Source organism: Lethenteron reissneri, chromosome 27, assembly GCF_015708825.2.
Source record: "Lethenteron reissneri isolate LAM-NWPU_2019-01 chromosome 27, ASM1570882v1, whole genome shotgun sequence".
Lineage (NCBI taxonomy): Eukaryota > Metazoa > Chordata > Hyperoartia > Petromyzontiformes > Petromyzontidae > Lethenteron > Lethenteron reissneri.
The window spans coordinates 6,096,060-6,119,718 of NC_083805.1; the positions used below are offsets into that span (position 1 = coordinate 6,096,060).

At 41.3% G+C, this 23,659-nt stretch overlaps 1 protein-coding gene across 7 annotated transcripts in view; it reads right to left on the minus strand.

Annotated features, from left to right (window-relative positions):
• The window catches only part of LOC133348436 (myotubularin-related protein 3-like), a 56,204-nt gene that overhangs the window by 25,725 nt on the left and 6,820 nt on the right, over nt 1-23,659 (minus strand). For 5 of the 7 annotated variants that reach the window (XM_061561238.1, XM_061561237.1, XM_061561233.1 and 2 more), the window contains exon 2: nt 1,162-1,258. In XM_061561238.1, the coding sequence (XP_061417222.1) occupies nt 1,162-1,173 (12 nt within the window). In that variant the 5' untranslated portion in view covers nt 1,174-1,258. Of the gene's footprint in view, nt 1-1,161; nt 1,259-18,583; nt 18,789-19,080; nt 19,206-23,659 lie in introns of those variants that run through there. The other 2 variants (XM_061561234.1, XM_061561235.1) reach the window with 2 other exon arrangements.

The following is a 23,659-nucleotide window of genomic DNA, read 5'->3' on the forward strand; positions in this document are numbered from 1 at the left end:
AGTAACCTCCTGGTTACACCAGCACACAGGAGATTATTGTGCCCGTCGTGCAGGGAAGGGCTGGGTGGGGAGGGGCTGGGTGGGGAGGGGCTGGGTGGGGGTGGGAGGGGTGAGGCTGGGTGGGGAGGGGCTGGTCACCCCGTGGTGCCCTTATAAAACTCAACGTTTAACCTACTCACGCCAGCTTGTGCCCGCCCTCAGTCGGGCATATTTGCGGAATACACCACGCCGCCATTGACCGAGCAACCCAACGTTCCTACCAGCTCCCTCCGCAGGAATGTGTTAATTTGAATACGACGATTTGCTGGTGATTACAACCGGCTTCATCAGGCGATTTGGCAGAATTGAGAAGAAGTCTTCCTGCTTCGGTCTTAAATTAGAGTAAAGGTGACGTCATCGCTGTGATCCTATCAGGTGCGAAGACCAGAGGGGGGTTAATGCAGTGATATAAATAAAACAATGGATTATGTTAATCTGAGAATAACTTTTTTATTTAAAGCTTTCGTGACTGCAGGGATTCATATTCTTGGTTCTTTCTGTAAAGTCACATATAAGGGAAATAATAAAATAATAATTAAGCATTCCCTTATACGGACTTTACCGAAAGAACCAAGAATCTGAGAAGAACTGTTGAAGATTTCACCTTAAGTGCATCGACCCAAGGAGTTTTAGGAGCATGTTCCCTATGTAAACACGCCACTGGCATTTGTGGAAGGAAATTCCTCAGTGTGCACGAGGCTCATTAACGAAAACATCCGTAACCATTGCATTCACCGTGGTTCATCACAAACCATGATAAATGCCGTTCATCACAGAGTAGATGTACATGTGAAGCTTTCGTGACTGCAGGAATCCACACTCTTTAGTTCTTTCGGTAAAGTCATGTCGGTGATTTCTTTTATTTTATACCTACGTGACTTTACCGAAAGAACCAAAGAGTATGGATGTACATTCTCAATTTTCAGAGGCAGACCAGTTCTTCAGTGATAACTACCATTTTAAGCAAGGCCATTTTTAAATTGACCCAAGCTTTGCAGATGCAGAAGATTCAACAGATCCAATGTGGGGTTTTTCATTACTACAAAATTTGAGCCGTCGGTGGCTTAAGTAAGAAGTCCTCATGAAGTGTGGAGTGAAAGGAAGTCTTAAGGCGTTTCATACCATTGTCTGCATAAATGTTGTCTGTTCAAGATGGGTCGTCACTGGGCTCGTCTTGAGATCTTGGGTGTATCTCCAGATTTCCAAATTTTAAGTACACCTGCAGGCACAATGGTGACAATTAGTCAAGAAACCTCCACTTACAGCTAACATTCATTTAAATAAAGTCTACATTACCCTTGGAAAACAAGAGTTTTATCATATTTTTTAGAGTTCGTGATTTTCAAATTTCATCTTAGAGAAATACATAAAACAAACAAAAATCATCAATGCAGAGCACATACATTAAAGTTAACCAAGACAAATCAAAACATAACTTGTTTTTTGTGAATTCCACGTAAAAACATAAGAACCATTACGTTCTAGCAAAGTGAGATTCTTTAAAACAGCAGTCTCCCAAAATTCACAATAGTCGCCTGCCCTGCTTACATTTTATATTCACGAGCCAGGCACATCTCTTTGTAAACAACGTATAAATCATCGTTCCAAAAGGCTACTCCAACAAAAGCACCAGATGCACACATTATAACAATCCATATAAAAAAAGAGCATAGAACGTTTTAAAAAAACATTTTAAATACAGTACTCCAAAACAAAAGTAGACGCGAGGTTTGCTCGGCTAACAATAAAGAGGCTAAAAATAACGAAACATGATTCATCACGAAACCATTGCGAAACGGTACAGTGCGTTGAGCAATTCACCAACTAAGCGGGCAAGGCCTAGCGGAGTGCCCCAAGCGAGGGCATCCTTAATGACAAACGTCAATGCAAACGGGGGGGAGGGGGGGGCAAATGTACGAACTATAGTTTCCTCACGTCGTACAAGAAGAGCAGAGGTGCCAATTCATGCTAGGGAGGCCTCCCCTGCCCCCCACCCCCTGACACAAACACATTTCCACATTCACAATAACTCGCAACCTAATGGGGAGGGGGGGGCTGCAAGCGGCCTCCCGACTGCAATCTGCACAACAACAACGGAAGTGGCCAAATGCCTAGAATGCGGAAGACTTTTGCGGGGCTTTCAGACGAAACTGTATTAATCACGGGAACGCCACTGCAATATAAATGAGGAAGATGCCATCACCATCCCCCCCCGCCGCCGCCAACCTCCCCCCCCCCCGGTATCTTAAACACAGGGCTCGAATGCCATCAATTGTTTGGTTCTTGAACATTTCCGCACTCTGTCAACTTAACCTGCATTAAAACAACAGAGTTTGTTTGTCAATGTCTTGGTTCTTTCGGTAAAGTCACGTAGAAGGGAAGTAATACAATAATAAAAATAAAACATAATAAAATAATGCTCACGACGTTTCGGCCACAACGCAAGCAGCCGTCCTCAGGTGAAGAACATGTCTGTCGGAAAGACGGCGCCTTTCCCTTCTACGTGACTTTACCGAAAGAACCAAGCAGATGAATCCCTGCAGTCACGAGAGCTTTAAATCGAAATTTAAACTTTGTTTGGTTCGCAACAACGACGTGTACGCATCTCAAGTGTAACATCTCGGTGGTGTTTGGAATGGTTGAAACCCCTGTAAAAACATTTTGAAGTGCGCAAAACGTAACCAAAGAAGAATGTCAGTACTGCGTAATGTGCCTTACGTAGCGTACAGTAGAGTGCAGAGGTGGGACAAAGTCATTGTTATGCAAGTCCAAGTCGAGTCTGAAGTCATCAAATTCATGACTCGAGTCTGACTCGAGTCCAAGTCACATGACTCGAGTCCACACCTCTGGTAGAGTGCCTCAAGCCTAAGCTTTGTCTGCATCAATAAGTGGCTTCTAAAAACAAAACAAACGCAGCCAACACTGCATTTGCGAAATGAGACGAGGCTATTGAATCTATACTCATTATGAAGGCACAGAGAGGAAAACAAACTGATTTAATAAATAGTTATTATTCAGACAACTAAGAAATGGCATGTCGTGTAAATTGGAAGACCGCTAGAAATGTATTGTTTTACCGCTAACATCACGGCGGGTAAATCTAAGCTCTCCATGGGTTGTCTCAGAGGTAAACCAAGACAGAATAATAGAGTCTGGAGTTTGCAAGGCTGAAGTAATGTGAAAATTAGCAGCACACAAAAAAACCTAGATGAAGATATCCTTTGAGATAAGAACACTCATCTTTAACATGTAAACTCTTAACTTATTTTAACAGCACATCAGAATGTTAATCAACATATATTTTGTTTGATCCAAAACTGCAGGTATTTCTCAAACATAAAACACATTTACCACAGTATACTGTAATGTTTTCTACTACAGTGCAGTGTTTTTTTCAATTTTTTTTTATTCAAACCACATAAATACGTCCACTATTATTCAAAGTCTCGTAAAACTAATATTCAAAAACGAGTTAAATAATCCAGTGTTAAATAAATTGTAATGGACCTCGATTGAGTCGTCAGCTTAAGAACATGTGGCAAATAAGGAAAGGAATGTTAAACTCTGCACAGATGCCATTCTTGAATCATTTGCATGGACCAATGCCACTACACGTAACTTACATTATAAGACGACTAACAAATTATCCTTATGGCGGTACCCCAATGTACCAAATAATAAAAAATGGCCCAGGCAATTAAATATTTTATATCTGGGACACTTTTTTTTCCAGGGGTGTAACTGAACTCCACCACTGGGGCACCAATCGATCCGAAATCAGTGCCACACTCCGTGATGTCGAAACGCCGAACATTAGCATAAAAAATCCGTTATCGAAAAATTTAAAACTTTAAAGAGTGCATCGTGCACAGCTCGTGAAGAGGAGTCGATTGCCGCATCGCCGACCATCAACAGACTAAAGATGACTGCATCACGGACATTACGCGAGAGCCGGGGCACACTATGGTACCCCGGGGGTAACGCCATAAGGTTCACATGCGGTATACAGCACAGGTAGAACAACCACCACTGTTCGAGGTGGGATACTACCGTACATTCACCTTCGATATCCTACAGACATTACACAACTGTAGTTAAATGTTGTTACTGGTTATAGCCGTGACAAATAAAAAAATGTTTATGAAACAGAGAATTGATCCTCGCCCATTAAAACCAATACTTCACCTCGCAACTGTCATTCATCTCCGTATTTAATCTGCATTTGAGCAGTCCCTGTACCAACTAAAAAACGGCTGCAGTTGCAATTGGCTGTTCGGGTATGCAGTGCAAATCAACTTCAGAACTTTTCTTTTCGCTCGGTCATAATTTTTTGAATGTCTCCTTCTACAGGGATACGTTCAAAAGACACCGTTTTAATATACTACACGACACACGAGCATGCGGAAGTAGACACGCAAATGTCCTGCATCCGTATTTAATAAATTCAGGTGCACGGACTGAGGCCATGTGCTGTCACACAAGATGCATCTTATGTTAAGTCTTTAAAATTTTCACGGTAACCTTGAGGAGGAGCCTACAAATAATCGAGGAATTTTCTTTTATTGTACTGCAGCGGCTACCAGAAAACTACATCTAGAAACATGTTCAACATTCAGCATGTTATTTTACAGTATTCTGTCAAAGCTGGAAATCAGTTATTTTTGTTTAGTTTGTTGTCCGTCACTCCACGCACCTCCGATGCGTACGGTGCGAAAGAAGTTCAACAAGCATATACAACCAGATGATGTCAACAAGTAAAAAAACCAAACTTGCTGACAAAAAATAATATTAACCCGATAATAAATGTTGTTTATATTGACCAGTCAATATTGCCCCCATTCCTTCTGGGCACTGCGCCAATACTAGTTACGCAATCCATCACAAGCTATGATCAATCCAATGCTGGATGAAGGCCTCATCAAGCGAACCACTTCCCTTACATTTCTGTAATGCAACAGTCCACCTCGCACAGGGATCGGCAACCCTTCAAAGAGCCATCTTTTATTTTTGTCTTTGACCAAAATAGTTCCCAGAGCGCATCACATGCAGATCGGCTTGTACACAAACACAGCAGCAGGTATACAGCAAATGACAAATAAATTCTGACTTAAATAAACAAAATAAATGGTGGAATAAACGGTGTCTATTTGGTTTATTTACAACTTAGTTATTCTTTCACAACACAGTTTTGCTGTACATTTTATACAGTAAAAAACCCAACCGGTAATGGATACCCATTATAATTTCTATGCATTCATTAACCTCCCAACCCCGCTGGGCCTTTGCAACGTGAAGGGTTCACAAGTGACGACATCACATCTATCCCTCTATTTAAGAACGAAACTGGAGGATTTCTCCACAAATCTGGCTGTCGCCTGATGATGCTAGTTGTAATTACTGGCGAAACGTCGTAATCTCCAACACACCGGTTGTGCTGTAATAGTAACGAAGTGGCATGTTCTGTTTACGTGACAAACCTTACTAGTGAGCTGTCCGGTGGTGGCGGGTTTAACGACACATTTATATTTACGCAATCTCACCCAAAAAAACTCTATTATGTTAATGTTGTAGTCACCAAGACATTCCATAAGTGACCCACTGCTTGCCATATTCAATCAATTATCTTTACGTAAAAATACTTTTATTTTTTTAACGACTGCTCGCAAGGTGGACGCCAAAGAGCCACACGTGGTTCCGGAGCCGCAGGTTGCCGAGCCCTGATCTAGCAACCGGGTTCGATTATAATCGCTCCATCTCAGCAGACGCCCTCTTAGATCTTGTTCTGTTCTTTGGCTGTCACTCCTGTTAGTCTCAACACTGGCCATCATCTCCTCTAGCTACGTGACTTGCCTAAGGCGACTTCTTTTCTTAACACTTAAATGCTGTTCTTTTTACTTGCGTATTTCCTCAATTCCAAGTTCTCCCATTTCTGTCTCAATGGAATGCCTAATATGCATCTCGCGCTCCTGCGCTGTATACTTTTCGCACATGCACATTTATACACAGGTATAAATACATTTTAATAACAAATGTAGAAATCCTGGGAAATGTGTCAGTTTTCCTGGAAATTTAATTTATGACAGTGGAAGAAAACATTTTGTAAAATCAACTTACGTATTACTAAATTCACTTAACACACAAAATGCAATACTCTATTGACCACTACATGATGGTAATGTTACCCACTGTCTGCTAGGAAGGTTCCTCTTTTGAACGACTCAAAAAATGTATTATGCAACATAGCTGCAGACAAACTAGAGGTCAATCACTATACATAGCTTTCTTGAGCAGCTGTTGACATGCTCTCTTTCCGATCTTAATCTATGAACTCGTATCTTGCAGATGCATTCCGCCAAAAAAAAACAGCAACTGAAAAATAGTTAAGGCCAAGGCACATTTTCTGCCCTGAAAATGTATACTGGAAACAATGCAATACTTTCCAGGTTATGGCAAAATTAACACAACTGTTGCCCCAGCATGTTGCATTGAAACGCCACACCATGGGCAACTGCAAAGCCTAAACACTTCATTCAACACATCAACCAGAGGTCGCAACCGGGTACCCGATATCCGTACCCTACCCGTACCCGGTCAGGTAAGGGTACGGGTACCCGTTTGCGACCCTGGTGCGGCCGGGTACAGGTAAGGCCGTGAGTCACTGGTGAGTAGCCGTTTGTCACTCATTTCGGGTAGGGTACGGGTACGGGTACCTGTACCCGGCTGGGTACGGGTACCCATTTGCGACCCTGGTGCGGCCGGTTACGGGTAAGGAATCAAAACCCGTTTGCGACCTCTGACATCAACCTACGTACTTTGCAGCACACACTTCCCGACCTCCAATGCAGTGGTGGGGATGGAGGTAAGGCAGGGAAGTATGTCAACGGCTGCTCAAGAAACAAGAGCTGATTTTCTTTCGAAAAGCTCCGCCACCTTTTAATCTTGATCCATGGCCTCGTATCACAGCCTCAACCATTCTTGTTGAGGCAAAATCACGAAACTGAGATTGTACTCCAAAAATATCTGCCCATTCCTCCTGGTCAAGCAACTGCCAAATCAGCCAATCCTCTGCCTCAATAATAATAATAGTTCAATTTGTAACGCGCGCAAATTTGCAGACGTAGTGGCCGCAACTCAGAGGCGCGGAGCCAAGCTCAGAGTCACTCAAAAGCATGATTGTAGAGGTGAGTTTTTAAGTCTCTCATTGCCCTGCCAAGCAATGAGGAATTCTAGGATGATCATCTGCTCTGCCTATGACTGACTGCAGGCAAAACGCCTTCTGCATCAAGGTTCCTGTGTTGGTGAACCACGTTAATTCACCATGGCCACTGCCATCCCATTGTTACAACAAATCTGACACTCACAAGGCCCTCTTGGAAGCACTTAGAGAACCCTTTGGATCTGTAACTTTACTACTGGACATCTGTACCTTACGGCGTATCCCGAGGTACCATAGTACCCCGGCTCTCGCATAATGTCCACGATGCAGTAATTTTAGTTTTTTTGATGGTCGGTCATGTGGCAATCGACTCATCTCGAGGAGCTGTACACGATGCACTATTCAAAGTTTAATTTTCCGACGTATTTTTTTTATGCTGATGTTTGGCATTTATTTCGACATCACGGAGTAGCACTGATTTCGGATTGATTAGTACCCCAGTCGCAGAGGTAAGTACACCTCTGAAAAAAAGTGTCCCAGAAATTAAATATTTAATTGCCTCGGCCATTTTGTCTCATTTGGTACGCCGGGGTACCGCCATAAGAATCATCTGAGAAAAAGAGCATCGGTCACCAGATTCCTCCAGTTTAAACAAATATTCTGACATTGCAGACCAAATGCCCTGCACTGCTGTTCAATATGCTGCATTTGTGGCACCAATTCCACTACTAGATGGATCAAACACAGGAGCCTCCTCCGATACGAGTATTATTTTTCTGTCCTGATCAATTAGCGCAGGTCCACATTGGAGATTGTGGATAACTCAATCTTGTCCCAGGGGGACCCAATCAACTTATCTCATTGGCCTGCCCAGCTGCAAAAATGAAACTTGGCAGTAGGCTTAAAACATACAAACAGACAACCATTTGTCCACTAACCGATTACAAATACAACTTGATATCCAAATATTTGGTTTCTTGGTTATAAAAAATAAATGTCTAAGCAATGGAACATGGCTGGCAGGCCCGAACAGCTCAACTTTGAGCAAACAAACGACTGTTCTCCAATCCACTTGAAGCTCCAAAGGTAAATTTATAGGTGTCAGAGGCAAACAAGACATTACATAAATGTGCATACAGGACACCAAACATACGAGATATTAAACCCATACTTTTTAGTATGTATGCAATCACACAACACAGGAAGATCTTCTTGGTTCTTTCAGTAAAGTCACGTAGAAGGGAAATAATAAAATAATAAAAATAAAACTATAAAATACAATTCTCACGACGTTTCGGCCACAACGCAAACAGCCGTCCTCAGGTGAAGAACAGGTCTGTCGGAAGGACAGCGTCTGAATGTGGCCGAAACGTCGTGAGAATTGTATTTTATTATGTTTTATTTTTATTATTTTATTATTTCCCTTCTGCGTGACTTTACCAAAAGAACCAAGAAGATGAATTCCTGCAGTCACAAGAGCTTTAAATCGAAACACAGGAAGATATAAAAGTTTAACAAAATGGAGCAAAAAAATTATGAATATAACCCTTTGATACTAATATGTGAGGGGCTTCTACAAGCATGATATGCCCACAAAACAAGCCTATACACAGGCTGGCCACACTTGTGAAGAAGCAAGTGTTCCCCATCCTGGGAGCAAGCAAATCTGCATTCTTCACCCAGAATGGTCCAGTCCCCAAGCAATGTATTTGGATCGTAAACCTGTAACCACAACCATGGGTGCAAAACATCCTAGCGTTTGGTAAAAAAAAGTATGTTTATAACACTATGGGACCAACATCAAAAATGATTTAAAAAAGAATGGGTGTCACCCTTTCTGAAAATTAAGGTGTTAAGATGTTCAAACACCAAATAGAAACCTTCTGCAAGGCATCAAGTCTGCATTAACCACACGTACTTGTGGTGAACATGAAAACAAAGTTGCTCTAACGATATATGCATTGTAAAACCTATTCTCATTCTTTTTTCCATCAAAAAGTATGTGTATAACTACGTATTGAACCCACCCACAAAAAAGTACATTTGGGTTTATTATAGGATACAAGCACACTATTGCAACGATGGTTGGTTTCAAATGCCAAATTGCTGTAATTGGCTTTTCAAATAAACATGTTGAGTGGAATAGAGTAATAAGTATAAATGCAACATTTACATTGGACAAAGGACATGGGGGGTTATACAGTCAAGTCTTGGAATTGTGGTATTGTAGGTCATTTGACATTATTTGAGTACTGTATTCTTGAAACTTGAGCAGTTCCGCTAAATTCGAGCTTGTTTTTTAAAAAGTTATTTTAAAGTGGCTTGCATCATCAGTTTCAGGTCCCTGTTCACTTAACAAAAAAGGCAAACGATTGGATTTTAGAAATTCTGACAAAAAATTTCTCTTGACAGCAATTATACTACCACCAACTCATCTGTTAACATTCCATTGTATAGTGTTAAAAATGCTACACGTTTGTGGATTGTAGTTAATCATTTGCCGCCTATACTAAAATGAGGTGATCAGGAACTTTACAGATAACAAGCAAGTGCTTATATTAGTGGCATTACTATATATGGTGTCATTTAAAAACGTGCATATTACACATCAGGGTCCACAAAAACTCCTATCATTCAAGGCCCGAAGAGCTCAACTTTGAGCAAACAAACGACTGTTCTCCGACCCACTTGAAGCTGCAAAGGTAAATTTCTAGGTGTCAGAGGCAAACAAGACATTACATAAATGTGCATACAGGACACCAAACATACGAGATATTAAACCCATACTTTTTAGTATGTATGCAATCACACAACACAGGAAGATATTAAAGTTCAAAATGAATGGAGCAAAAAAATTATGAAAATTATGAATATAACCCTTTGATACTAATATGTGAGGGGCTTCTACAAGCATGATATGCCCACACAACAAGCCTATACACAGGCAGGCCACACTTATGAAGACGCAAGTGTTCCCCATCCTGGGGGCAAGCAAATCTGCATTCTTCACCCAGAATGGTCCAGTCCCCAAGCAATGCATTTTGGATCATAAACCTGTAACCACAGCCATGGGTGCAAAACATCCTAGCGGTTGGTAAAAAAAAAAGTATGTTTATAACACTATGGGACAAACATCAAAAATGATTTAAAAAATAACAATGGGTGTCACCCTTTCTGAAAATTAAGGTGTTAAAGATGTTCACACACCAAATAGAAACCTTCTGCAAGGCATCAAGTGTGCATTAACCACACGTACTTGTGGTGAACATGAAAAACAAACTTGCTCTCACGATATATGCATTTTAAAACCTATTCTCATTCTTTTTTCCATCAAAAAGTATGTGTATAACTACGGATTGAACCCACCCACAAAAAAGTACATTTGGGATTACTATAGGATACAAGCATACAGTTGTACCGATGGTTTGTTTCAAATGCCAAATTGCTGTAATTGGCTTTTCAAAATAAACATGTTTAGTGGAATACAGTAAGAAGTATAAACGCAACATTTCCATTGGACAAAAGACATGGGTTATACAGTCAACTCTTGGAATTGTGGTGTTGTAGGTCATGACATTATTTGAGTACTGTATTCTTGAAACTTGAGCAATTCCGCTAAATTAGAGCTTGTTTAAAAAAAAGTTATTTTAAAGTGGCTTGCGTCATCAGTTTCAGGTCCCTGTTCACTTAACAAAAAGGGCAAGAAACGATTGTATTTTTCTAAGATCATTTTAGAAATTCTGACAAAAAATTTCTCTTGACAGCAATTATACTACCACCAACTCATCTGTTAACATTCTAGTGTATTTTGTTAAGAATGCGACACGTTTGTGGACTGTAGTTAATCATTTGCCGCCTATACTAAAATGAGGTCATCAGGAACTTTGCAGATAACAAGCAAGTGCTTTTATTAGTGGCATTACTATATATGGTGTCATTTAAAAACGTGCATATTACATAGTAGGGTCCACTAAAACTCCTATCATTCAAGGCCCTATGTCCTCCTATTATTCGTGATTGTACCCATAACGCATAGCAAACCTGCTTCCTCATACTTGTGATTTTTATTTGCGGATAATAGCGAGTGGCAAATTACGCCAAAAAACATCCGGCTGATTATCCGTATTTTTTTACATTAAAAAATGCACCATGATCAAAGGAAATGCAAGGGCGGCACTTGCTTTCATCATGAGACAGACACGCAAGACAAATACACCCAGATACGGATACACAAAATGAGACGCGCATATACATGGAGAGAAGACACGGAGACAAACAGCAACCATCTGCCATTAAGTGTAGGTGATGTCACCACAGCGCTTGTGGCAAGCTAGATGCACGTTGAGTGCCACTTGTAGTGTTGAAGGCTTGCTGGCAGATCAAAGGTCAAACCCAGGTCTTATGAGTTCAGTGAGATGACTGACAGATGAACCACCTGTGCTCCCCACAATGCCAAATTGCTGTGTTTGGCCACCTTATGCTGCGCTCGTTGTTCTGAGGATTGCTCCTTCGCATCCTTAACAAGCCTCCTCCACCGAGGTCGATTTTGACACCATAGGTACCAGTCATCCACGGGTCCAACCAGCTTCAACATCCTCGTGTACCTTATCAGCCCATCTCTTCTCACACTCGCCCACGCCTGTTTAGCCCTCTCTATCCAGTCAAACAGAAGCTGCTTGACCATGCGGAAACTGGGCATGCAGGCTACAGGACTCACCCAGTCCCATCAGTGAGGAGCTCACTGATGGGACTGGGTGAGTCCTGTAGCCTGAGGAGCTCACTGATGGGACTGTTCAGTCCTTTCAAAGATCGGCGAGTTCCTCACAATCCAGCCTGGAAAACCCAGGATTGATCATAGTTAGGCCAACAAACCAGCAGATGTTTGTTTAAAGGGGTCCACGTTTTACTAGCATAAAGGGCATAACTGTGGCCGATATGACACAAAGCTTTGTATGGAACAATATGCCATGTAGTTTCCACACAGCGTTATGCCACCAATGAAAATATAACGCCGCTAGACTAATTCCGATTGAGCCCTCTGCTGCCAAATCGGAACTTGTCACAAGCACACTGCTCAGGTACGGGAAATTCATCCACCCTATCCACAACTGCCCCATAACTTGAGGAGTTGAGGGTGTAGAGCATTTAATGACACTAAATACCCAGGCAGGTGCTTTGTTTTGGTGGGGCTGATGGTTAGGCTGCCTTTTAGTTGCACGCTCCAGGTTCAACAGTGGAGTCTCCAACTCCTCAGAGTAAGGAGTAATTACCAAATCAACACACATAACATGGTTAAAGAATTGCCAGCCATTCCTCAACTGTACAAGGGCATCGATAAGCCTGCCATTGTATGTGTACCAAATGGCAATTCCTCCGGTAGAGCCATGGAAAGCTGGAATGACAGTCAAAAATATGTTAATTAGGATAGAGGCCATAGGACATCGCTGTCGCACCAATGTGAAGAGGTAATGCCCCAAGACTCCTGGCCATACAGCTATACCTCAGCCTAAAAAACATCAAGATATACACAAAGACAAGGAGACACGCAGACATGGAGACACAGAAACGAAGATTGACACAGAGATGGGGAAACACCCTTTTCTATAAGTGGGATTTGGCAGGACATGTTGTTAACCACCAATATATCTCCAGCACACGAGTTAGAGACGTGTGTACTGTGCGCATCTCCGTGTCTTTGTGCGTCTCTGTTTCTCACACGGAGATACCTACTACTGGGCATCGGTGAAAGAGTGCTTCATAAGCTCATCGGATTGTTCCAGTCTAAATTAATAAAGATAATTATTCTGCTACAGGGACAGACATATTACCCGTTTGCACTTTCATGCTAAGACGTTGTGCTTCATAGACCTATGCCGCGCAACGACTATTTTACCGACAATTTATTCACAGAAAGCGTGGCAAAGTCACGCGATTACCCGCAGGTTATCTGCAGGTAATGGCCATTATGGCACGACTACCAAAGTATTCACGAGTAAGAGTCACGTGGCAAATTCAGTCTATTATCTGCAGGTGATTAATAATTGTAGTTTTTACGACGCTGATACAAGTAAAATCACAGAACCCCATGAATAGGATCTGTCATATTAGTCCCTCATCACCACGGACAAGAGGAGTTCACCTTCACAATATTTCACTACAATGTACGAGTTTAATGCTACGTGAAAAAAAAAACTCCTGCTGGCTCGACGCATCTATAAAGAGACATGCAATGTTATACATTTTTATCTTAAAGATAGCAGATGGAAGGAAACATACAGAAACCGATTACAGCTACAATACCTTGCCCGCAATATAATTATAAAAATCTGAGGCAGCACACACAATCTACAAATGCTGCATTGCTTTTAAGATGAAGGCATTGATTGACAAGTTCATAGAACCACGATAATATGAGTGAATGCTTACCTTTGCTATATTTGGGACTAGCCAAACGTCAAAGTTAGAAACCCAGTTTTACTATTAGTTAAGTAGCAACCAAAAAAAACTTTAAAACGTGCTAAAAACCCACCCCGCAAAAAAGGCTTCTCTCACGGCTCGGTTATAAAAACAAAGTGCACACAGGCGGTCCCACGATGACGACGATGTGGGTACCTTGCGGAAGTCTGCCCTGACCTGGGCAGGTAACAAACAGCACAAATATCCAAATACGGGGGGGAGGGGGGGATAAGTTTCACATAACGTGTTTTTTTTATATATATTTGTCAAGATCTGGCTGAGAGTGCGTCTAAACAGATCGTTTTACTTTTGGTTTGGCGACGGGAGCGGTACTGTAATATGGCAGACGTGATCAATCTTGATTTCAAGCTTTCGTGACTGCAGGAATCCAGACTCTTTGGTTCTTTCGGTAAAGTCACGTGGGTAGAAAAATAAAAGAAATCACGACGTTTCGGGCGCAACACAAGCGTCCGTCCCTGCTTTCCCACCTGATGACAGACGCTTGTGTTGTCCCCGAAACGTCGCGATTTATTTTATTTTATACCTACGTGACTTTACCGAAAGAACCAAAGAGTTTGTAGATATCACTTGTTAACAACAGCGTAGAAAGGGACGTTAACTAAGTTCAACATTCAGACTGTCTTCTCGACATACCTGTTCTCCACCTGAGGGCGGCTGCTTGCGTTGTGGCCGAAACGTCGTGAGAATTATTTTATTATGTTTTATTTTTTTATTTTTTTATTTCCATTCTACGTGACTTTACCGAAAGAACCAAGAATATAAGTTCAACTGACCGGGTCGAACCTCCCCCCACCCGCCGTCCCATCTTGGGTCCATTGACAATTTGTTACAGGAACTTGATCAAATAAGGACATCATTCTTCCTGAGGGACATAATGCCCACCAACTTGTGAACATTAAGACTTGTGACATAATTCTCAAGAGTTAAGCCATGCTGTCCGAACAAAAACTCTTGTGTTAATTTGACAACTTCTTTAGTTTAAAACTCAAGAAAACATTTTTTTAAACAAGTCACCACATTGGCTCTTTTATAAAGGTATCCTTTGTCATATGGCAAGGTTATATTCTCCAGTGTGACAATATCAATTTAGTTTGGTATTTATCCATACAACGATGAGTTACTTTGCAAACAGTCGCACTCTTCATGTCTGCAAATGGAATTTACAGTGTAAGAAGCGGCACAAAAACACCCCTGCAACGAATTCACTTCCAGTGACCTTCATGGTTTGTAGTTGAAACATAACTGGTTCCTTGACTCAGCAGTAATGGGTAATGTTAACCTCTGTACTCGGCACCAAACTCCAGTTAAAATATATATATGTTAAATATATAATTTTATAAGTACCATATTTGTGAACATGTTAAAGCACAATGCATGTGGATACAATTACAGATGTGTCCTCGACAACCTTTGCAACTACACAGCTCTCCACATCCCAGCGACGACTCGGGAAATACAGCAAAACAAACACAAAAAAACCCCTCATTTTATTTCCTGAAAGCCGGCACGGCACACGAGCGAGTTGGTGGTCAACACCACGCCCGACCACCTTTGTATCCCTAATTAGCACTGTTTACACACCGCGACAAGGAACTAATTTTAGGCTGAGTGGACCTAGTGGAGGGCCCAGGACCGGTTCTGATAATCGTCACTGGTGTTGGCCGTGAACGGGAATCGAACTCGGGTCGCCGGGTTTGTAGCACAACGCGCTAACCGCTAAACCACCGCTCCCAACTAGTAACAACAACAACGCAACAATCATAGTAACAGTCACACAACCACCGAAGAAAGTAGTACATTAGTAAATGCCAAAGTGATGGCATTTACTAATGTAAGCATCAAGTGGACATTAACTATATGCATGTGTTTTTTCTAGCCTTCGTTAAAACACACACACACAACAACGACGACTGGGTGTTTTTTTATATTCATCAAACAGATGCGATAGAGAAACGTCAGGGCAGTAAGAGGGTTGGGGGTACGGGCTCAGTTACGGCAAATGGGGGGGGGGAGAGGTAGGGGCTCAAAAGGCAATGGTTGGGATACATCATGTACTGTACAGTATTTATAGTTGGTTCAGTGCCAACTTTACTCGTTAGAATGGGTTATTAGGTTCGCTGCACGCAGCCTTTTGGACGTGTTTACAATACAGTATTTAAAACTGGCGTCTGGCAAAAGAAAAAAAAAACAGCGAAACTGAACATCGAAAATTCCCTGCAATGTAGCTCTCGTTACAAACTTCGAACAATGATTCAAACGATAGAACCCTATCGCACAGTGAAAATAACGAGACCGTATAGAGACCGCTCTGTTTAGTACTCCAGACAGAATTCTGACAGATGCGCTGGTCAACAAGCATATGAATATTCACACACCTACCCTGGCACGTACGATGTACAATGGATGTCAAGTCTCTTCTTGTAGGCGAGTGGTTGGGTTTGGAGTGCGAGTGGGGTTCACATACGGATGCTTTGGACACTGGGGAGGGACCCTTACAATAACTTTTCAAATATGACGTTGATGATAGCAGTGATATGCGATGGGCTTAGCACACGGTTAAAACGGAAGTTGTTAGCAAGACGTCAGAATGTGTGTGAAGTGGAGGACTTTCTTAAGCTAGGTAGTAATTAATGTGTATAGTACAGGGTGCTGCTGCTGCTGTGAAGTAAAAACGATGCATTAGCAGAGTAGGGTTTTCTTACGGTGGAGAAAACCCACCGAGTACCGAGGTTAACATGGATGTTGTAAGGCGAGTGCATGAAGCGGGATTTATCCAGGCACACTAAATAGGTGCAATATCTGGCCTTCAATGTAGAAGCGTCTAAAGATACTTCTGACTGCAGGTGCATATTGGTTTGACCACATACATTTCACAGGACGGGCTTAAAAGCTAATAAATAAAAATTGAGCATATGAGAGGTTTAAATTAATTTGGAGAGAACAAGTTGATTTGGAGCTTTCGTGACTGCAAAGAGAGAACAAGTTGTAATCGATGGGACGTGGATGATGTGCCATTGGGTTGGTGATCGATGGGAAAACCAAAATGTAGACATGGGGGACACGAAACCTCAGGAAGTCGAGCACAGACTTCACAATGACTTTGAGATATAGCAAAATAAATGGAACGATGGTGAGGTGTGTGTTGGCAAGAATAAAGCCATTAACCTTCACATAACCTTCGAGTGTTCAGATATATTTTGAACCTTTGTACGTGATTCACATTCTTTTAGAGGGTGGCTGGCAATACTATTGATAAGCAACAATTAAAGTTGCTATCAGTCAGGACTTGAGTCCCAATATCAATTAAATAGGGACTCTAAACCGTAAAACTGACAGAGGCACGCCCACCCCACAAGACCACCCCATGCCTCAACATAAACACCGCCTAATACAAGATAATAACGTGAAAGATCGCTCTCCGCGTAAGCGCTCTCACGACTAAAATAAACATTCCAGACAGGACAATGATGAGTCCCCCATCACAATCAACACTACTGGCTGAAAATGATGCTGAATTAGCTTCCTTTCCAAGTGCTACGAATGACAATTGTGTTGAGGCTTTTCAAATTGGAATGCTATTATGTAAACCCATTACCTCATCTTGATGTGAACACTGCTGTATAAAATACCAATATGTAACATGATACTAAAGCGAATGTAACGAGAAGCCACAGAAGCAGTCTCTGTTGCACACACACAAATTAAAACGCATGTAACAAATTACACAAGCAACTTCAGTTTTATCTGGAATGCTCCTAATATCTAATAAAATGTACACATTCTGAATCCAAATGCAATTTTAAAAAATTCCCGTGATAACCACAAAGCACAATACTCTACAACTCGTTGGAGCATTTCATAAATACATCTTAAAAGGGCGAGGCAGAAAATTACCTATCTCCCCCTTTTCAGGACTTCAAATAAATACAGGGTATCCAAAAATAAATATTACAAAAAGATGAAAGTTTTATTGTTATTCGAGATACTACATATATTTGATACGAATGGTTTGCATTAAACGGATACATTTTAATTTGTTGTGAATATAGATTGGTACTTTATTTCTGTGTTTCAGCAAAAACCCCATTTTCTCATGTAGTGACAAGTCGACTGAACACCATAAGATGTTTGTTCCATCTCTGGAGTATTTTAAAAAAAGAAAAATCTACACTTAGCAAACCATGGGGATCTTGAACAACTTAAACCTCTTACTGTTGTTGATGCTGTGTCATCATTCATCCCTGCATTTGAATGCCGAATTAGATTGACGATCGTGAATGATGGAGGACATTTGGATGATTAGTCATAACACGAGAATGCCCTGAAAATTTTACTTATAAGTCTATTACATTCATATTCATGTTAAATGTCTGTCAGTATCTCCAATAACAATCAGTATCTCGAATATCAATAAAACTATTGAACGTAATTTTTGGTATATTCATTTTCGGACACCCTGTATATGCAATGTGTACTGCTGCATGTTTCTGGAATGGTTTGTCCTAATTCTATTTCCTTCTTATCAAAATGGTCATGGCTACTATATACGGTACAGTACATGTACCTGTACATCGTAATGACAAAGCAAAAACGGAAATGGGCACGTTCGGATTTGTAACGCTGTACATTTGTAACGAATAAAAATGTATGTCATTTTTAAGCAACAGCTGTTGGCTAGAAAGGGAATTCATGTGCACAGAACTGTAGAATGAAAACACATTTAAGCAATGACGTTTATTGGTAACGATACCCAAGCCAATTTTATATTCCTGAGTTTGTTTATGAATCTTATGCATCGTTAGTAAAGTATAGCCTGTACTTTCGTGCAGAACATTTTTTTTCAATAGGAAAAGGATAACGTGCTATAATTGAGCATTCAAATAATAGATATAAACTTACTCTGGAACTTACCAAAGCTGACACATACGCGGTGATGTTTATAGCAATCGACCCACGCGATTTGAAGTTTTTGATACCAAACGAGACATGCAGTCGTTTCAAGCACAGTATAATTGTCTTTTTTACACCCTAAACCTTGTGAGAAATCAATGAGTGTACAATGACCCCAAAACAAACCACCAGAGGACAGGGCCTTGATGGGGTTTGTGTTGCAGTGCCACTCACTGCAAGCGACTAAAAGCTGACCAACCCTCTGTGGCATGCACGGGGTGGGAGGGGTTCAGCAGTGGTGGCACGTCACCACCCAACATCAACAACAAAATACAAAGATCCACCCTCACCACCCGTATAGCCTTAACAGACTGTTGGCGGCAAGTGCTGTTAGCGAGCACCTATCAAGGCCGAAACGGCACACGAGGGGGTGGATGGCCAGCACCACGCCCGGCCGTCTTTGTCTCCCCAATGGCGATGCTTACACAAGGCCCAGGATCGGTTCAAATAATCGTCACCTGGTATTGGCCGCGAGCGGGAATTGAACTCGGGTTCCCCGGGTTCGTAGTACAGCGCGCTAACCAACTACGCTAACATCAACTACGCACGCAACACACAGCAGAACCACAACGCGATGTTGTTCGTGGTGGTGGCGGTGGGTGGGAGGGGGAAGCCTACGCCAGTCACATGGCGACCACCGATTGGCGAAGCGGCCTTTTTTTATTATTGCCCATCGAGGTTTGTGATTGGTAGAGAAAGGTCGGTCGGTGAAAGGGCTGGCTAGCCTCCCAACCGGAGCTATTGAATGTTATTGAGAAAAAGGAGGTCATCATCACAATGTATAGTGTACACACACATATAGGCCGTATTTATATCTACACTTGAAATGCACAACACTGTGTGGAGGAAACTCTACAGCCCGTTATCTTTAAAAGCGCCAAAATGGTTCTGCACTCTGTTACTGCACATTTTCAAGTTCCTTTTTCATACTTTCATGTTAAGTCCATAAACACAAATTGCCCAAAGAATCGGCCATATACCTTTTCTTTACAGATGTAGGCACATTACAATAAGCATTTTAATAAAACATTAATGTAGCATTTTCATAACTACATAAGTCTGTTTGGAAGTTGAAATGTATCATATCTTAATGTTAAGCTGGGAAAACTTTACTTTGGAGAAATAGTAAAAAAAAAGATCCTAAAACTCATTCATGCACCAAAATTATGATTTGTATAACTCTCTTAAAGGGAAGTAATAAAATAATAAAAATAAAACATAATAAAATAATAATTATTTTATTATGTTTTCTTTTTATTATTTTATTACTTCCCTTCTACGTGACTTTACCGAAATAACCAAGAAGATGAATCCCTGCAGTCACGAAAGCTTTAAATCGAAATCTCTTAAAGAGGTAAAGTATTAAACCATAGCATTCCCCGTGGCAAGCAAAACGAAACAACTTGAGAGCAACCAGTTTTACTGGAATGGGTTCAAATGGGCCACATGGCCAATGGTTTCAGAAAAAGGTGTAAATTCAACTCTAGAACAGATGGTGCTTAAATAACAGTGCTGGCCAATACCCTCTCAATATCTGTGTGTGTACATCTCAGTTGTACATTATATTTTGGAATACGTTTATTCTACACCGATAGAGTTGACATTTAAAGGGAAGCTGTTCTGTATTAAACATCACAAGCTGTCACTATAAATTACCTTACTAGACATGCTGAAACACACAATCACCAACGGTGGGTGAGAACACCCCTTCGTCATTGCTTATTGTACGAAAACAACAAATCTCACTCGGACACTGGCAACACACACGATGTGCCAATATTCAGTATCGTCAGCAATGTGCCACAAGGACTCCGAACATGTCCGCACAGACATGAGCCATCAGCTGACTTTAGAGTTACAAAAAGGGAAAAAACGACGCATCTATTAAAATGGATTCATGGAAAATCATTTATGTTTAATTGTTCAAATGACACGCATTTTATGCCGTTTTGATGTTATACTATTTCCCAGACTCACACAGCACACGTGGATGGGTAATGCTATGCAGACTGAATCAGGCAAACAGAACTAAACACACAACGCAGATGAGATCGCAAAAAAGATAGCACTGTACAGAGTTGACGGCAACAGGCAGTACAAAACAGATGCACACAAAAAACAATAAAAAAGATTAAACGGTGCAGACGGGACAGAAGACAGGACACGTATAAGATGAACACAAACCGTGAGCACACATCACCACTGGACTTAAATCAATTCAGAGAAGATAGCGGAAGAAGGCAGCAGCACTGCAGGAAATGTTACAGTGACAGAAATTTATAAATTGTTCAATTAAAACACTTGAAATCAACTTAACGAAGAATTACTTTATTTCGCATTAATTGGTCATGCAAAATAGTAACATTCATTAAAAACGTCAACAGCAACACAATCTCCGTTGTGTTAGGAATAAATTATTGATGCACGAATCAAAGAACCACCTCAGATTTGATGCTTTAAACCTCCAGGAGGTACAATTGCATCGACTCCACGGTACCAGTGCCAAGAACAAAACTTGGGGGGTGGTGGGGGGAGGTTAAAACAGGTAAGATTTGCACTCGTATACAACCTTGTCCTACAATAATAAAGAAAAAGTGAATATGCCCAGGCAACTTACATTTATATGTCTGCAACATTTCACTTCAGTGCGCAATATGTAAGTTTGCGTTAAAGTCTCACGAATATATTTAATTGGCAATCCACAAGATGTATCCGACTACACAAAAAAAGGTACGGCATCGTGTAAGATGTCTAAAATATATATTTACATTTTACAGAACTTGCTCCATAAAGGTCACCCGACTGAACAAAAATCCCAGGTGAACAAACACTTTGGCACAAGATTACCAAATCTACCACCATGACAAAATACGTGCAGACAGAGGCAGTAATCAACAATGACTTTTACCATCACTGTATATTCTTTAAAAACAAGCGCCAAGAGGCAGCTTATACAGTACTGTAATGTTATACGCCGAGTTGGTGTTGAAAGGGGTCACAGCCTGAAATTAAATATATGCAGACATTCTTCCTTATAGACGAGGGGGGGGGGGGGGCACGGTTACCAATCATAACCCTCAACAACAAAATGTGCCTTGGATTCACTAACCTGTGCACACAAAATATCTGCTAACCATGTTTACACAGCACTGTCTTTTCAAAGAAGCAATTTAAACAGGCATGTATGCACTTTGCACACAAGAGTGCCAAACTGTTGGTCCAGTAAATGCAAAGCGCAAAAAACCCCGATAACACGCACAAATAACACAGATGAGTAGCAGATTTTAAAAGCAACAATTTTAAATTGTTTTCACGATGATGACTTCTCGTCGTTAAGCATAACGCGATGCACCCCCAAGGTTGTTTTATATTTGTGAAGTGAAGTGTCCCAATCCAGGGCCGCCACAGGCGCTGGCTGCCATCACCGTGGGCTTAGTGCGCTGCGTCAGGTCACATACATTATGTCTCCAACAGAGTGCGACAACTTCCACCACACACACACACCCACCCACCCCAGACACACCCCACACATGCCCTACACATACCCACCCAGACACACACCTCCCAACCCTCCCCCCCCCAGACAGGAGACACTCTGGAAAAATGCCGACTCAACTTTTCTATAACTAGCCAAAATGTATTGGTCCAATTTATGGTGACATGGTAGGACAGGACAGAACAGCAGCACATGCATATCCCATTCAAAGTTCATTTATTAAGTTTGCAGGCATTAATGATCGTGTGGCACTTCAGAAAAGCAGGTCATTGTATTCTATGGCACCATGGTTAACCCCTCAATAACCAATTAAAAAGACAAGGCAGTAACTTCCTACTCGAACCAAAGGAACACTGATAAATTATCATATGCCAGATGTATCTCTACTTGCAAATGCAAAATGTGTAACGCTTATTTTAAAAAATTATGCGTGCCGCACTGCATTTGCAATCTCCATATTCATTACGGGTTTAAGTCTGTAAAGGTGCCCTCAAAGGCAAGAAGATTCTTCTAGAAACGGCATTTTACAATTATTCCATTGCTACATTTACGAAAATAAGTTTTGCTAGAAAATGTTATCCAATTCGTATCACACTTGGGTATTTCAGTGGGTCCTGGTTTTGGTGAATAAAGCCGATGGGGCCTCATGCATCATCCACACGTCACTTTTAACTCGTGACCAAGTCGTCTGCTCCGTTTTTTTAAAAGGAAAATATAAACAAGTTGAGCAAACAATGCTGTATTCAACTTTCATACTCGTGCTCTTTCCACTTGCCAACTTATTTGGACTAAACGACTTGTGATCAGAAAAATGTTAATTCACAAAGATGCGTACCGAATACACTAAACACACCGAGGAGAAAACAAAAACTCACATTCGTCAATAACAATTTCATTATAAACGTGTTCAATAATTTGTGAAATTTTAGTGCATTTCTAGGACGTGGCCAATCGGGAATGTTCATTCAATGTTCTAACACATTCCACCGTAAACACATTTGCTAGTCACCATTTAAATAAAACAAACTCTCTAAATAGGTCATTTGTAAGATGCAGCAGTCAAAAGTCACTATACTATGCAAGGCACTATACTTCCAAGATTGTCTTTTGGAGACGTGGCTGGGTGCACAGTAATTAAATATTCACAACGCACCCAACATGGGCAAACAGGTTCCAGTCTCGGTCATAAACTGCACGGACGCTGAATAATGAAAACCACGCCCTTGCCACGATCATCTAAAGCTTTTCCTCCTTTGTTAAAACACCTCTCCACACTGCACTATGTAGTCCCGTCCTTCCACGTTACCCCATCGCAATTACAAATGAACAACACTGTACGACCAACATTTCATCAAACACAGTGCAGAAGACATTTTTTTTGTACAACGCCCCTGCAAATGCCTTCTCCACACCTCAAACCACCATCAACATTTCACGTGCCCCACCCTGCCGAGGGAACTCAAAGCAGCCTTAACCGGTCAAGGGTTTTTACTGTTTAATTGCTTTCAGCAAACCAAACTCCAGTAGGTGCGAATGCACGT